Raw genomic sequence first — 18,362 nt, forward strand, 5'->3', positions numbered from 1 at the left:
TTCCATTGTTGCTGTTCTCCAGATACACTTCTCACAAAAATACACTGACAAATTTCTCATTTCATGTATCATAGTAACAAAAATAATATAATTTCACATTATTTTTGCAGGATGCTAATTGTGACAGTAATGCTGTGAATCTAGCAACACGCAATAATCAGCAGGCCAAGATGGTGGGAAAGAAATCATTTCCATAATTTCCAGCACTTGATATTTCAGTCTGCATATCAAGTGTTCAGCCTTAAGAAGGGCAGAAACATAAATGAGGATCCACAAGAATAGTTATAAATGCACTTTGAGTTAATTAAAGAAATTTAAAAAAAGAAGGAAACTAACAACAAACAAGTGAGTGTGAGGACACGCTGTCCCTGCAGAGTCTGCTGGCTGAGGAGCAGGACTTTTGTCGCTCTGTCAGGTGTCACTGATCAGACAGGGGCAGCTGACTGGACTACAGCCTCCTTAAAGAAGGCATCAAAACAGACAGACACACAAAAACACACAGCAGAGGACACATTGCTGAAACGCATTGTTCTCGCATGCACACATGCGCTGGGATTTAAGTAAAGCAATGTTACCAGTGAAGTAAACTCCATCTTCTCAATGCCTCAACATCTTTGAGGATTCACTGATCTACAAACATGCCTTTAATCCATTTTATTGATTTTTATTTGACTTTTAAATGTTGCCCTCTAACAAAAACTGCTGGGTTTCTACATGCCGAGAATGTGTGGGATGGTCATTTACATACATGACTTACAAAAGAGAGATGGTCGCTTTTATTAATGTGTCGTTATGTTGCATTCACAAACACAGCAACTGTGAAGCACGGCGAAAAAACAGATCTTTCATTTTGAAATGTATGCGTTTAGGGTTAAACACCGATATTATGATGAACCTTTAAAGGTGAATTCGATTTTCCTTTTAACAAACCTATTTGAGAAACAACTAACCATGAACAGCTGCTACAATATTAGTCTGATTAGCACCTCTGTGGGAATAATTATACATCCCTGTTGGCATTTAGTTCTGTCCATTTACCTTGAATGGTCTTCTCTCTAAGCCAACCTCCTCCACCAATGACAACCCCATTCTGTCATTGCCAGTGTCTTTTATTAGCAGAAGCAAGCACAGCAAGTACTGACATTCTGATTTTGAACTAAGAGCCATCCATTTTTAACATAATTATTTCAGCCTCTGGTTGCCCAAGCCCATTTGTGCGGTCTGTCACATTATCTCTTCTCACAAATGGCAACAATTTTTTTCACAATATCTCTGCCACTGACAGGGATCATCTTTAATTATACAGTTACGAAGAAAGGTGAGCATCACTGAGGCTCAGCTGAAAGCTACAAGCTTTGAAGAGGCTTGTCACACTCCAGGTTTTTAAAATCTTTTCTGGGTTAATGTTGTAGACTTTGAGATAAAAGGACATTATTTAAAAATCAAAATCAATCATCAGTCCATTTTACATTTTCTATCATTACTTTTAATACTAGGTTTTTCATCCACATAAAAACCCCTCCCATCATATATAATTTTCATGTTAATTTAGTCATATTACTTGTATAATGTTCTTCTATGGGATGCCTTGTGAAGATAATGTTGATTGGCTTCATTGTGGCCATTAAGTCATATTTTTCCTGCAGCAAAGTATCATCAGCATGACTCATTTTCTATTGAATAATTTCTCAAAACGGTTCCAGCCCTACTCAGGGAGGGATATAACACATCCAGCTGGTTATGAGCCACAAGTTGGTTAAATTAAGACACAGTGTGTTGTAGTTGAAATCCATTAGCTCGTTGCCTGCTCTAAGTTATCAGCTAAATCTTCACAGGTTTTCCAGAGTTGCTTGTTCTACTTTGTGAAACTGTTACTCTCAGGCAAGGTTGGTATTCATCTTCTCAATTCCTCTCTCATTTAATTCTTCTTATTCGTAACCCGTGTCATGTCAGGTCAGTGTATGTAACACACTCTCCGCCTCATTCTACACTAGGTCAGACATTAGCATTCATTCAACATGCAGCCGTGCAACCAACAGACACACACTGGGGGCAGACACACACTGAGATGGGAGGAAGTATTTACTCAAGCCAAGGGCATGTTGGCTTTGTAAACCACAAACCCAACTGGTAGCTTGTTTCTAAACCTTGGCCATGAATCCAACCTACAGGCCTGAGCCTGGGGGATCACAACATATCCAGCAATCTGACTACTGGTTTTGACCAGGCTGGAAATCCCTGGTTGCTATATGAACTATTTTGTAACTGCTATTCGAATGTTTCATCATCACTAGCCATCTACCAGTTTCCCAGAGTTACACAATATTTCTATTAAAACTTTCATTTCAGTCAAAACTCCTGTAATTCTCCCAAGATCAGCAATCTGGCAACAAAATGCTGCTGACCTCATGGAAAATAAAGAGCTCCTGTAAAGCTTGTGTGCCTGGTTTTACCTCTCAGTTAGTGTTAGTTCAGCCAGTCACTGATGATATTGAAAACAATTTAGGGTCTGCCCAAAGACCAGTCAAACCCACATGACACAAAGTTTATGGTTTGATGCCTTTGATCCACCACCTGATGCAGATTCATTTCTGAAGCAAATGTCGGAAACACAGTCATTCAGAGATATTTGACACAGCATGAATACAAACAAACTCAGAGGAAATGTGCAAATGGGGAACAGATACAGATGTGCATTAAAAGATGGGGAACAGATACAGATGTACACTAAGCAAGAAAAACAGAGACAAATGTGAGCTGAAAATGTTAACTGAGTATCTGGTAGGTTCTGAAATCAGCTTGGCTGAGCTGTGACACACAGAGGTGCTGCTTATTACCACACAAATGTCAGAGCAGTCAGACAGGAAACACGTGCATTGGTTGTTTGTGGCCACAAGACATAATTACACCCCAAAGCACAGTGCTACTCTGCAGGACCATGTCACCATGTTAACACTTTATGCTGAGTGTTGACAGTTTACACAGGGGTGATAAGTATTTCATCATGCAGTGCCCACTTTTATTCATTATTCTGTAATGGAGTAAGTATTTATTATACAAATTTGCTGACAATTACATATGACCTGCAAATGATAACACATTACTAAATGAGACAATTTATACATTATTTACACTTGTGCTATATGGATAATTAATGATTGTTTATTATTAGCTAATGCTTTATTAATGAACTGCATCAGGTTTGTGATGAGTGTCTGCAAAAGACCATTGCTCTTCACTGCCTTGCACAGCAAGACTCTGCGACTTACGCTGTGATTGCATCTATTACTCAGAAGGTTTATTTCACACTAGCCTTAACTGTTAAACTGCAAATAAGTTTAATCTAAAGCTGTGTGGATGCATGCAATGTTTCTGCAGGGCGTCACTTATCCTGAGCAAAGATTGCCAAACTATTTGACTGTGACCTGATAAGAACTGTGCAATACCTAGTATCTCAAATAATACTGCTTAGGCTTTATAAGGGTAAATTATTCCTATCACGTATTTCTTTAACTTATGAGTTAAAGCCTACATTTGAATTTCTTGCTGAATTGTGGTAACAGGTTATTACCAATGGACCTATAGTAAGTAATGTGAAAATTCTCTAAGACAAAAAGTAGACTTCACTTTAAATGCAGCAGTAAAAAATGCATATATAACATTTCCTCATGTATGGCATTAACATTACGAAAGATAGCATTTTTAATTTTAAGTTTATAAAATTAGTTCATATTCAGTTTCTCAATGAATGTAAATATTTGAAGTAGATACCACCTCACACGCCCACAGAACAGGACTACAGCTACGACAGTGAATACTGATATATGGAAAATAACACCATGTTGAATATTGTGTTGGTGACTGAACTTTATGTTAAGGAAATCTACATTTCAAACAGAAAAAAACTGAAATGCAAGAACTGCCCCAAAATGAAAAATAGAAAAAGAGTAAAGCCTATTGTGTTATTGTACTGAAATGCACAGTATGCTCAAAAAATTACATGGAAGCTGTTTACTTACTATACAAAAGCAATTACATGAATACAGTGAAAATAAACTAAAGCTACATGTTTAATTTGTTTAATTACTAAGTGGTACTATTAAATGTGTTATACTTATTGCTGAGTATGGGTGGATGATTACATATAGAGGGCTTTGGCAGGGAAATGCAGCATCTTTAAATGTCCTTGAATAAAATAATTGGGGACCCTATGCTTTAACTTTCTGTCATTAATCTTTGATATGCCCTTATTCAATGTTTCTATGCTCCTTATGTGGCTCTATTCCCAACATTGTATCCTAATTATGCCTCAATTTGACATTTATGTGTCCTTTTCATTGAATTGGTTCAGTCATCTGCTCAGTGAATGTAAACTCTGATTAAAGTCTTTAAAATCTACATTTAAATAGTGTGTTTCTAAGGTACCAACTGCAAACTCCAAACTCATACTTCAGTTTTTGAAATGTCACAGGTATTTAACTTTGTCATTTTCTAATCATATTCAAATAGGGAGCTCTAAAGGTCAATGAAGCTTGCTCTTAACCTAACAACACTAGAGACACTTTTCCTATCCTCACCAAAAAGTCATAGAAATTCAATTGAGAAATGTCAGTCATAATTATATGGCCAAGTAAAAATGAGCAATAGTGAGAGCAAAGAATGAGAGAAAGTTCTCCAGGCAGCACAGTAAGCCACTAAAAACTTCACTCGAATCCCAGTTCTATCAGTTATATCTATCAACTAGATATAAGCAGCCAGTATCTGGGAATTATTGGGACATTTACTCTCCTCTAAACGAATCTGAAATGATCCAATTAGCACTCTGGCTTTTTAACGATTTGGGCCAGTGGCAGTCGTTTTAACAACTCCACTCAGAGAAACACAATTCTTCATGACAAACACACAAACACGCAACACGTTCACACATGCACAGAGCACAATCGATTAGGGGACAGGATGGTGATCACAGGGACACGATGCAATACTTATGACATATTGCCAACAGTAATGAGTATATCATGATACAGATAATTCTGCAGCACGGGACTAAACTGAAGACATTCATCAACAACAGCAGAATAATTTGTATATCCCCCTACTGAAAGGAACCATGCCATGCACAGCTGTATGGAGTGGCAGCAGTTGCACAGTTTTACAGACAGAGATAAAAAAAAAATATTTAAAAATGTGCTGCCGTTTAATTGTCTAGCAGTCATGAAATGGCACAAGGCCGCTAGAAAACAGAGCTGCGCCAGAGTTAAAACATCAGCAGTAAAGGAAGAATTAATCTCTCACTTAAAATAGCAAATCATCTAAAAAAATAACACAATATTAATAACACTAATACTAGCAAGTACATCATGAACACATTCAAATATATTTTTCGTTTTATCTATCACAAACAAGCTTAAAAAGACCAAACTGTGATATCTGTACCAGTATATCAATAGTGTATTCAAGTACCATGTATTGCAACTGTACTGGACATAACTGTATACAAAGCATTGACTAGTGCCACAAAACCACATCATTTACAGCCTAAACTAGGTCTGACCCTAATACTAGGATATATAATATCACAAAGTATCGCTACTGTAAACGTATGTAATGTTTAGCATCCTATATTCCTACAATCATTTCATCCCATTAGGAAAAAAAAGAGGCAAAAATACATCTTTTAATGTTGAATGTTGAAGAAAGAAAAGTGTGATCCACAAATAAAGTATAAATTACACAGTATGTTTTAGAAAGATCAATTCTAATGCTTTATTTAAAACTGTTTAAAACTCATCAGGAGTAAATTGGACTGTGGATTAATTCTGTCTGTGCCACTGGTTTTAATTCTTAATTTGTGGACAATAAATCGCAGGACATGTTCATCAAAATACTCCACTGGAAGGGCGCTGTGGCCGAACAGGTCTTTAAACAGTTTTATCAACTTTATTGTGCGAGTATGTGCACACACGTGTGTATTGTACTGTGTGTGTATCGTGTGTAATATAGCTGATTGTGTCTTTCAACCTGCTGGTAAGATGTGCTTATGGCCATGACTTGCCGCGTCCATTAATAAGAAACCAGCGTTGTGATGAGATCATCAAGCCAGCAAGCAGAGAGGCTCCTCTCATAACAGTCTGCAGACAAATTGCTTTTTTCTTTATGTTTCCATCACCTGCTTGTTACAGGAGCAGTTCTGAAAGGGCTATTTGGTCTCATTAAATAAAGAAAGAGATGGAAAAGCTAATGTTAAAAATGTGATATAGCGGCCACTGAGATGTGTAGAGAATAGAATAAGTCAGGGATAACACTTGCCTCTTGTTTCTAGACCAAATCCACAGGCTTCTCCTGGTCCAGTTAATCCACGTCGAACAGAATCTGGAACCACAACACAACTCTGCCACTTGTGTGTCCTCCATCTACAAGGAAAATGCAAAAGACAGAGAGACGTATTATTACAGTTTCATTCACACAGCAGACTCACAAGATTTGGTTTTCAAGTTGGCACCCAACATGCATCCTCGCAAGTTATTACAATTGGCGCTACAATTAAAATTCTTATGTTAACAAACAAATCACAATTGATACTGTCCTCAGGTAAGAATGAGACGCGGCTGGTCATAAATGGTGCAATTACCTGTACACTGGACAAACTGGAAGTGATTCACACTCTCTCTCCTCGTACAGTGTGTCAGGACACTCTTGACCTCCATTAGCAGACCTTTGAATGACGGTCCTGTATCGAGACTGCGCGGCGGCAGTTGCATTTTCTGTTGAACATGAAACACAATCTTCACAGAAGTCTGTGTTTAGTGGGAGATCACTCACGTTAAAGACAAATGAACGTTTTCCAGAGGGAGGAGAAAGTAAAATGATACTGAGACAAATGGCTGACACATAATGTCTTGGACACTGAATAAATGGAGACGCAGTGACAACAATGCAGTCTAATATCTGGAAGACATGGCTAGAAAACAAGTAGTTTCAAAGTTGATCTGATCCTGATCGGTGTGCCCTTGTGGCTGTGATGTCCTCCACTTCACTGCAGTCTGCTTGTGGACACACCACACTGTTATAGCTTCATTTGGCTCGCGCTTCAAGGCTCATTACACACACACTAATTACTAAACATTGAAAATGGTGCAATTAAGAAAGTGATTACATCATCAGAGGACCCAGTGGACTACAGCATATTTACAGAGACAAGATGCCTGCTCACTTCTTTTAAAAACAATTATATCCTTTTTGATTTCTAAGATATTTACACTACACATTTGAAACCCATTAAATATCCATTTTCTTCTTGACATGTCAACTTGGTGGACACCAAGTTGTAAGTAATCACTTAAAGATAATTATTGAATACACCAGAGACATGAGGGGAGAACACGTATGGCTACACTGAGATTTATAGTGTATCTGATGCCACTGTTCTAACATATACCTCACGTGCCTCACATTTTAAGTTATATACATTCATCATAAAATGTAATGTATTTGTGCTATTACAGTTACAACTAGGTTTTGATCCAGTCCACCAATATGCATTAATAGATTTACCTTTGTGAAAAGACCTCCTGTCACTCATCAGCCTCATTTTCCAAGTCAGTTCTGGTTATGGATTTTTTTTAGACAGGCGTAGCTAAAAGTTCAGTGACATTCATGTGAGGACCTACCTGGCATGCAGGTTGACGGGCAGGCTGTCCATTCACTGAAGGGCGTCACAATGCAGTCTTTCTTGCAGGGAAGCAAACAGGGTCGCACAGTTTCTGGACGAGAAGAATCGGAACACCTAAACATACAGACAAGCAGTGGTCTCAAAATCTTTTCATCCCCCAGGCGAAAGAGGACAGTGTAGTGAAACAACTGCCCTGTCCCTGACATCACGCATCTCACCACAGAAACCATGACTGATTGCATGTCCCCCTGCCTGTATGCTAAAGCAAAATTTAAAAATTTACAGTCTTCTCACACATTTAGTTGCTTCCAAGGGTACAAATTGCTCTATGAAGAGAAAAAAAAGTCTCCCACTGTTCCACTGCACTAAGTGCTTATGTTCTTTGGTTTGTAATACATTGACAGTTTCACAACCAAGATGTCTTAAAACAGCACTAATCAATACCTTTTAGGTAAAATGACTAGTGTGAAAAGTGTCGCCCATAGTGACAAAACCACGACACTTCCTATTGGTGCGAGGGATGGCACTTGACGCGCTGCGGCGCCAATGTGTTTTCGGCTTTACAGTACTTTACTTGTGGTGTGTGTGGAATGATACATAATAAAAATACCACTACTGAATTTCTCACCTGTACTGCAAAGCTATTGGTAGGGGGAACAAATTTAGGATCAGTTTGAACAGGTCCCTGTGTTTATCTCCTTGTACACATGCACATAACAGCCGTAGTAGTCTTTTATTTGTACCAAGGGAACTGAGTGTTCTGGGGGAAAAAAAAAATCAATCTATCAGTCCACAGCATGCCTGCTAATTAAACCTGGGAAAAGTGAGAATATGTGAACTGTTTACCAATGAATCATTCCTGCCAGGCCAAGGACATGATTACCAGGTTTTAAGGAGAATTTCACAGGCTTTTACCATTGGTCTTAAAATAGAAAATAATCATGCATTTCTCGTCTATTTATGATTCTACATATCTTGTGCAAGTTATCTGTAATGGGCCCTTTGGCTGTGCTGTATTTTGTGTGTCATGCAAGCTTGAAGTGGAGTGGATTAATGCAGCTTCATGAAATCAAATAAGTCATGAGCTTTGATGTCTTCATCAAACAACAGCCTCATCCACCCACCCACCCACCCCCACACACTCATACACACACAAACACACCCAGAAATCTTTTTTTTTTCAGCGTAAGTGACTTCCTTTGCCCTACAACCAGATCCAGGTCTCACTAGAGACCCAGCATGGTGCCACATCCTACCGACTACAGAAAGCCAGCATGCACAGGAATGAGATCAAAGTATGCCAAAGTATAAGGAGGCAAGATACATAAAACTCATCCTTCCCCAGCTTTATCCCTCCTCTTCTCGCTCCCTCTTTGCAGCGATGTCTGCCAGAGGGCTTGGCATGTGTGGTACGCCCAGGATGAGGGAGTCAGACTTACAGTCAAGGCCATGTTCAACTGTGACATGGCTGGGAGCATTAAATGTCTCCTTCCCTCACATTATTTATTATCTCTTAAAAATTGTAAATGAACACCCAATTAATCACAACAAATTTAGTTAAATAATAATTAATATTTATTGCTAAATATTGTATTCTATTATTGTATTTATAATATTTATTACATTTTAGTTTGAGTGTGTGTTGTTGTTGCACGTACTAGTTGGCCTGCCCACTCAGAAAACAGCTAATAACAACAACAACATCATTAAGTGATTAAAAACTAAATATTAAATAACATTGGCAACTTTCTTGGCCTTTTAGGTGGAGTATTGTGGATAATACCATTTCAGTGTATGTCTATGTGCAAAAATAAAATTTGGTTCCTATGTGCAATAAAAATGATTAGAGGTTTGTGAATGAATATTTTATCTTTAATATTTTACAGGTGAGCAGATATGAAACTAAAAATATAACTAATGTTTTCTTGAAAGCTCTGTACTAATACCAAGAGAGACCCACTGAACTCTTATTGAGCCTCTGCTCACTGTGGAGATTACTGCTTAGAATGAAATACATAGATGTTTGACTGAAGTGACTCTTTTCAAAAAGCACATCAAATATCTTCAGGGGACATCCGCTCCTCCACTAGGAATGATATACAGTATATTAAGGACATTTCCATCACGGTTGAGGATAAACAGGGTTTGAAGCAATGGAAATGGACCCGTCTGAACTCCCCTATCCAGCCCGATTTTGTTCTTTTTGGGAAACCATGCCATAGCGTATGTGTCGTCTGTGTATTAATCTTGCCATATGAGGATTGAGAACTTACACCAAGTCTGTGCCCCTCCCTAGCAACAATCAAATCATGATGATGTCTTGCACACAGAGATGCTCATCTTTGCAAAAAATATACACACTAACTCACTTGTTACTGTCAGTCCAAATCACCTGTGATGAATAGCAACATGCAGGTTAATGTGTTAGGTGCCATTCTATTCAATAAACACTTTAGTGATTGAATTCACAGCATACTGTAAAGGTGAGATCTGTTGGTGGAGCAGATATGCCAGTTTTTATTAAAGCCTCCATGGTGGAAGCTAGAGCGGGCATTACAAAAAAGCCTATCCATAATCCACTTCACGGCCCTGTCAATAATATATCGAGCTAAAGAAGGGCAAACTTTGTGAATTATTTATAAATCTATCTTCCTAGTGTGGGCTATAACATCATTACAGTGACAGCACAAAAGCCCTTAGCAGGATTTGATATTGCATTGCTGAAAGAAGAGTAGATAATGGTGAAGCACAAGCAAAATGACTCCCAGGTTCACACAAAAAAAGAAAAAAAAAAAAAATCTAAACACGCACAAAAGAAGAGCTCAGTATACAAAGCTCTAGAGATATACTTTCACAGTGCATCATGTCCTCTGGGTCATTTGTCAGTAAATAAAAGCATACACCAGATATCTTCAAGGAAGACACATTTATAAAATGGAGACTGTGTTCTTAAATGATTTTTCTGTAACCGAAACATGATCACTTCTCAATTCTTGACCCAGATTTTACAAAGCTCTTTTGCTCCTCAACCATAATTTACCGTTCGTTTCTCCTGGGACCCATTTTCTGCTATCTAAAACTAAGCAAAGCAGCAGAGTCAGATAGGCACAGAAGAAGAAAATATTTTGTTAAAAAGTGACATTTTCATCCTGGCAAAATTACTCAAGTGCAAACATTTAGTTAGTTGAAAACATTGAGGCAATTATCTTAAAAAGTTATGAGCTATGTTGTGATGCAACCAATATGTGGAAACATGTGGTTCGATGCTATCCAGAGGTAAACAGGAAAAAAGAAAAGAGGCAACTTATTGATTCATCTCCCAACAGACTTTGAGAAAAGTGCCTGTATAACAACATACCTTCACACTAACAATTAAACTGCAAAGACTTGGTGCTGCCCTGAAAACATCTCCTTTGTGATATAGAAAAATCTATTGAAGTCTTAACATGTACAGACATGTTCAGTTTATATGTGCAAATTAAAGTGATATCACTAAAAAAACAGAATTGCATTATATATTTCCACTCTGATATATACACATGAAAACTAGTGCCAGGTCAGAGATTGTACCTTTTACTTATCACAGGTCCAATGTTCATCTTCGTGCAGCTGACTTTGCGGATCTGGACACCCACGGCACAGGCAGGGGTCCCATTCCAGAAGCTGGTTCCATTGAGATCCATGGAGGTATCCTCAATACAGGGACCCCAGGGTGAGGCCTCCCAGTAGAACGCTGTGCAAGGATGGTCATTACAGACTCTCCACTCCTCCAGGGCTGGAGCTGTTGGACACTCCTTCCCTTCTGACCACCAACATGCAAAAGGGAGCCAGAGTCAAAAACATGAAGAATATACAGCTTAGCACTCTGAGAGAAGCTAAGAGGTAATGGTTCAGTGTTTCAGTGTGTGTTGAAGTGTTCAGTTACAGTACGTCTGCCTGTTTTGTTTTGTCTGTTTGTTTTTTTAAGCTGTTTATGAGCAAGCTAAAACTAGTGTTAGCCCAACAAAGCAATGTTATTTAGCAGAGGATGTATTCAAATTTCAAATTTCACCAAAAGTACAAGTTGTAGTTAGTTGCTGGAAGTTAAATTCTAACAGTCATTGTTGAGTGCTGGCAATTCAGCAACAAAACAAATGTTTGTTCAGGTTAGCTGAGCAGACACTTCACAAGTTCTGACTTGTAGCATTTGAATTACAAATGAAAAGTCACAGTAAGGTCAGTGTAACAGAATTCATGGGCCAATTCAAACACAGCCCACAGCCACATCACAACAGTCTTTTCCAGTCCCTGCTCCCTGTGCTCTGGTTGTCATTTATATAGTCTCACACTTTACAGTTCTGTATTCAACTTCAATGACAGTGTAACACTGAAAGCAGGGAATCTGTGAAGGCTTCTACCAACCTAAACTGTGCGTATGGTTGCAGTAGGCTACAAAGTAGGCAAAATAGCCACAATAACATAGCCACATAGTACCACAGTAGCATTTTAGTTTTTTTGTCTGGGCTGCAACACCGGGTCCAAGCCTATAATCTGGAATGTGACTGACTGACTGATCGACTGATCATATTCTCACCCTTGGTCAGCCGAATCCACATCATTGTGTTGGAATTTCTGAAACATACAGGTTCTATTAGGGGTGTGTTTACAGTCTACAACTTAGCACATAGATTCAGAGGCTTTTGGTATAAAACTGAAACATGACTGGACCATGTATGGGTGCTCAGGGCTACACATAGTGTTATGGGCACTTTACTGAGCTGCTCTGTTTTCCTGGCTGCTTGGAAGCTGCAAGGAAGTGGATGAGTGCTTCCAATACACTGAGCCTCTTCTCCATTCAGGCAAATAAACTACTTTACTTACATGTATTACTACTAAAGGAGGCAGAGGAATCACTAATCATCCAACACACCAAGTAGAGAGAGCAGGAGAGAGGGAGGGAGAGGGAGAAGCCATTGCTAACTGCTAAGATAAAGAAACTAGCAGATCTGAATAGCATGTGAAGAACACCAGCAACCAGAAATGAGACAATGTGCTTCCTGCAGCACAGCAATAAAAGCCCTGTTAAGAAATAAAGGGTTTCTGTCCACTGAAACGCCAGAGGGCTTTTTACATGAAATTGTTACAGGAAGCGTTGAGTTTGTATTGACACATGATGCAGTAACATGAAACATGACAGACAAGAGCAACTCAAAATAAGGCTTCATATTAAAATATAATGTGACCAAATTTACATATCAAACAGAGGGAGTTAGAAATAAAGACCTGTCTGATGAAAGTAACCTCAGTTGCAGTGGAATGAAACCAGAGGTGGTGTAATGGATGGTAGTTCCAGGAGACATACAGTAAAGCAAATGAAATAGTGGTAGAGAGATGACTGTTAAGTAGTCGGTGGCACAATTTCTGGGGAGAATGAGGTCAAGTTCTTCAACAGCTTTGTGAGTCAGAGGGGTGCATACCCATTTCAGGTCCAATGGGTATATCAGGGACAGGGAGTCTGCAGAGATCGGATTTAAGCTCTGTGTCTTTATGTATTGTGTATGCTTTTGCTGGGCTGTTATTCATATATTGTAAAAAATATCAAATCCAATCAAGCCCTTTCCTCTAGAAATGTTGATGTAGTGTAAAACACACACAAACAAATGTAAAGGTAAACATGATGAAATACACATACAGAAATGCAGGGATTCATTTTACAAAGAAACATGCACACATATACACCATCCATACGTGTCCTTCTCTGGGTGGTGTGCAGAGAGCAATATATTTAATGTGTACTGGGACTAATGTGAAATCTAAAGGAAAGCAAAACAAAGGATAGTTCAATTGAGGCAGGAGCATAGGTGTCATGTAAAGAGTGGTTAAGTGCTTCAAAGTGTACTGTGACTCTCAGAACTGCATGGATAAACCACAATCAAATAAACACCTGCACCTTCCAGTCTGTTTTGTATACTCCTCCCTTCTATACTGTCACAAACGCTTACAAACATGCAGGTATATGAACACAAATACAGTGTGACACACACACACACACACACACACACACACACAGAGCACCTCTGCCAGTGAGCAGATAGCTGGCAACATGGTAATAAACAGCACAGTGTGGAACCTGGCTTAAGCTATGAGATTCTTTCATCAACTGTTATTGCAGATATGCGTTTGGTTACAGGGATTAATGGGTGGTAGCTGGCTGCCAAAGCTCTGCTGTCTGACTTAAAAACACAACACTTGGAATACACAGCAAAACACTGGCCAGAGAAAGAGCCCTCAGTAATGGATGATCAACTCAAACCTCAAATGTTTCAGATAAAAAGTGTCTGAATGAGGCTGAAATCTTCAGAAATAACAGCCAAGGTAAAGCCACAGTGTCTGTGAAAGAACTCTGATAAATCCTTTGGCTCAAGCAATCATTTTTTTTTATTTGCTACATTCAGTTTTAAGTTGGTCCATAATTGTTTTTTTAGTTTTGATTTCAAGTGACAATATTAATATTGTAGATCCTGCAGTCCTCTATCTAAAAAACATCATAGTGCAATGTGTTTTCTTATTGACTCTACCAAAGTAGTTTTTGGAAATGTACTATAATCTAACTTTGCTTTCCAACAACACTGTTGCATTTATGTTGGACAGATGAAGAAAAAGTATCCAAATCAATGCAACAGAACCAGAAACCTTTTTTCATTAATTCTTCTTCCTTCCTGAACCTTTTGTCTTGTATCTAATTTTTTGTTTTTATAATGTTGTCATGTAATTTTGAGTATTTAATTAGTACCTTGTATATAACAAAACCAAACTCAGAATGACATATTCTTAAGTATTTCCAACAATGCTACCTACACACAGCCATGCTTCATCAACAGAAAATCCAATTAAAATAAAGACACCCCAGGTGTGACTTGTTGTTAGACTGAAAACTGATTTCTGTTTTTCTGCTCAGCAAAGAGAACTATTCATTAACATAGAGTGAAAAGCCAAAGAAGTCAGAGGGAATGTTGCCTTACCTTTCCCTGGGATAGCCAACACTGTGCGAGTGCGGCTCTGTCGGCCCTCTGAGGTCTTAGTGGCGCAGCTGTGTGAGCAGGGGGACCAGGAGGACCAGGAGCCAACCACACAGTCTGCAGGACAGGCAACCTCGCAGACCACTTCTGTGGGTGGAGGGTCATCTGCACAGAGGGCGATGGCCACGTCTTCCCCTGAGGAAGACACAATAAGATAATAAAATTGAAAAGCAGAGAATCAAGGTTCCAGAATCAAGCTCCTAAAACCCATTGACCTTCATGTATCTTTGGACTAATTCACACTGGGACTGGATTAAAATCCAAATCCAGATAAGGGACATGCATGAAATGTCAAACCTAAATGAGAAGCATAAAGGAAGAATGACCCTATTTGTAACAAGCACTACTATCATACATCTCAGATGATCAGATTACAGGATAACAAGACAGCTCTCATTAAAAATATCAAATGCAACCAAGAGGATTGATTGTGATCAAAATACACAAATCAGCTCCAGAGGTGAGCAGGTTTTCATTCCAATCCCGCTGAAAATAAGAGTAAATGCAGTTCACATAAAGTGCAACAACTGGAACTATGTGATCAGCTACTTTGACATGCTCTCCTGGCTCAGCTGTCTAGTTTCCGTTGTTTACTATCTGCTTTAAAGTCTGCATGTTCCTTCAAGGGTAGAGGGGAAAGTGTACCTGAAGAGGTGTGCAGCTGTGATATGGATCATGAGTAGATCTTCTTATTGCCAGGTATAAATGTAATCAGGCTAGTGTAGATACAACAGGATACAAACACTTGGAAGTATAGAGATCTAGATGACCATGTGGTTGTTAATAGTAGCAAGTTGAAGATGCATCTTTTCATGAATTGTTATGATTTTTTTCTTTCTTTTTTAATTGAAAAATAACCCTAAAATACACGTTTTCCAAATGCAGAACACTGATCTTTAGGTTTCCTTTTCAATAAAAGAGTCACATCAAACATAAGTGGGCATCCTTCCTAAGTGTCAAAAAAATTCTGTCAAACACAAATATCATTTTATTTAAAGGAAATTATAAGGCCTTCCCATTGGTATTCTGGGCTAGTTTGAAAAGCTATCCTTCAGCCTTCAACTTGGAGCCATATTATGAAATATTTATCACTGTTCCCAGTTAACTCGTCTTTTAGGAGTGAACCAGCGAAGGGAAGGCACAGCCATTCTTTTTACTAGACAAGATAAAGGCTCTTCTATTGTGTGATTACTCACTAAAATTACAGAAAAAATATTCTCACATGAATGCTAATGACTGAATTATTCCCTTGGTAAAAAAAAAAAAAAATCCCTCGTATTAGGTGTATTTTTTGTTGAACCCTACCCAGAGGTAGCAGAGTGCAAGGTCTTTCTGTCTAAGAGAGAGAGAATGAGATCAATTTCAGAAACAGCGATGCCATCCTGATGTCAAAACAATGCCAGCAGCCACCAAAGCACTGTTTTCAGATATACGCTCACACAGCAGTATCATTAACTTGGCTGAACTCAGTCACTACATCATGGAATATGGTTGAACAACAACTACCCCAGGGCAGATTTGTTATCCATTTGTCTTTTTTTCTTCTTCTCCAAGCGAATACCCTTGATGCAGAGGAGGGCAGTGAAGAGAACAAACCTGGGTGTTGTGTCATCCGAGAGACGTGAAAGACTCCCTGGGGGAGTTTGAGAATCTTTCACCCATTAAGTCAAAGCATCAGAGATTTCCAGCCATCAATGTCACAGTCAGTGTGTACACAGGAAGAAATGTTAGCCTGCTTGAAGAAATGGTAAAATCCTAAAAGAAACTGTGGGGTGCATTATTACTGTCATTAGTGGAGATGAAAATGGACTGAGATGGAGGGCAGCCTAAGTTTAAAAAAATCTAAATTGGTGTAAATAATACTTTGTCATTCTCAGCACTGACAATATGTCTTTAGTATGGCACAAGTGAAGGGATTCTATGGTACGTTAGTATTGAAAAGAACAGTAAAATAATGAATAAAACTCAAAAGAAATACCTCTGGGGGGCCAGGAATAATTTTTATAATTATATATCTCTAAGTGCACCTAACTAACTTAACAGAGATCTGGAGGCTGCAGCACTTGAATAGGAATTGTGCAGATACTTTACATAACCGTTTTGAACTGACAGTAAGACTTTAAGCTGTGTGGGAATTCATTATTTTGGTTCACCATGGCTCCCACCTAGGCTAGCATAAAATGAGACAGATTCTCTGCCATAGACGATGTGAATCAACCTTTCTGAGCAACAAAAATAATATATACAGTAATATGTATACATATATCAACAATGACAATGACACTGCACTGCACAGTGCACTGCACAGTGAAACTGTCAAATAAATGGCATTCAAAAATACTATATTAGTTTTGCATTTGTGATTCTGATAGTACTTAAACAATACAATGATTGGTTATTATAAGGTTATATAACTAACTTCTCTTTCACGCAGTGGGAACATATTTTGGTATCCTGTCAGTCAATCATTACCTGCTACACCTGGTTGTAAAGTTTAATAGTTTGAGGAAAATCCACTGGCAGAAGCAGCACAGCAAAACACATACGATCAGTTTTATCTATGAAGTATTATGTAGGGTGGAAGTTGAACCATCAATGAACTTACAGGTAGAAATCACGTTGAGATGATGGCAGTCAGCAACACTGCCTGACTGGTATAAGTCAGATGGTGCTGGCATGATATTTTGTGACAAAAACTGATGCAATCAAGGCTGTCAGAGCACAGCCAGGCCTATGTTCAGATCAGTTTATCCCCATTAAGGCAATAATATGTGTGTGCCTATTTTGACACACAAACAATTGCATCAGTTTTACATTAAACAAATACACTGAAAAGTATGGGATAAAACATAACAGGCTCTCTAGTGCTCCGGGCATATTCAAACATTTGTTTAGAGGTATTATGTCAACAGTCAAAGTATTTGCTATCCCTTTACACAAAGGGCAAAATCCAATTATTCAACAGTTGTTCTGCTTGAAAATCACACAGGACTAATGAATATGTTAGCAAACAAAACTAACAAAAGATTCTAAAAGCTCTGCCTGGAAACACTGCCTGAGGAGAAATTATATGAATTCAAAGTCACATCTTGTGTTTGTGGTGTGCAAGTGTGAAACTACGTGTGTATGTGTGTGTGTGTGTGTGTGTGTGTGTGTGTTGGGGGGAGGTTACTCTGCAAATAGATGGCTGCCCTAGGGGTCCTTTTGCATTATTAATATACGGATCTGTAGTTGGGGCTCTCACTCAGATATAATATCAGTGCCTCCTGCATGCAATTTCAACATGATTTCTATTCTACTCGCCCACCCACCAATTAACCTTCTTCATTGTTGTTATTCAGGCAGATATAGAAAAAAATGAAAGTTTTTGCTTAAAAGTTAATAATCGCATCCACTCTGTGCGAGTAGCTTTTAAGACAAAGCTTGAAGGCAAAAACAACAGGACAAATTGGACAAAATCACTGAACGTTAAAGTGGGCTCCGACTCTGACAAACTAACCTGGGTCACTGATGAATGTTTTTGCTGCATTTATGTGACAATCACATATAGAACGGTAACTTTAGCGCTTTGTTACTTGTGACATGACGGCCACACAGCCAGGTTTAGGGCTGCTGTCCTGAGTTCATCATAA

General features: G+C 38.6%; 1 protein-coding gene across 1 annotated transcript in view; it reads right to left on the reverse strand.

Annotated features, from left to right (window-relative positions):
* The window catches only part of thsd7ba (thrombospondin, type I, domain containing 7Ba), a 158,525-nt gene that overhangs the window by 44,392 nt on the left and 95,771 nt on the right, over nt 1-18,362 (reverse strand). Inside the window, exons 9-13 of the mRNA XM_071497227.1 lie at nt 14,674-14,865; nt 11,243-11,474; nt 7,671-7,786; nt 6,632-6,764; nt 6,310-6,413 (exon numbers count right to left, since the gene is read on the reverse strand). Of these exons, the coding sequence (XP_071353328.1) occupies nt 6,310-6,413; nt 6,632-6,764; nt 7,671-7,786; nt 11,243-11,474; nt 14,674-14,865 (777 nt within the window). The remainder of the gene's footprint in view (nt 1-6,309; nt 6,414-6,631; nt 6,765-7,670; nt 7,787-11,242; nt 11,475-14,673; nt 14,866-18,362) is intronic.

This window comes from Trachinotus anak, unplaced genomic scaffold (assembly GCF_046630095.1).
Source record: "Trachinotus anak isolate AG129_WGS33_773 ecotype Australia unplaced genomic scaffold, CSIRO_AGI_Tana_v1 ptg000001l, whole genome shotgun sequence".
NCBI lineage: Eukaryota > Metazoa > Chordata > Actinopteri > Carangiformes > Carangidae > Trachinotus > Trachinotus anak.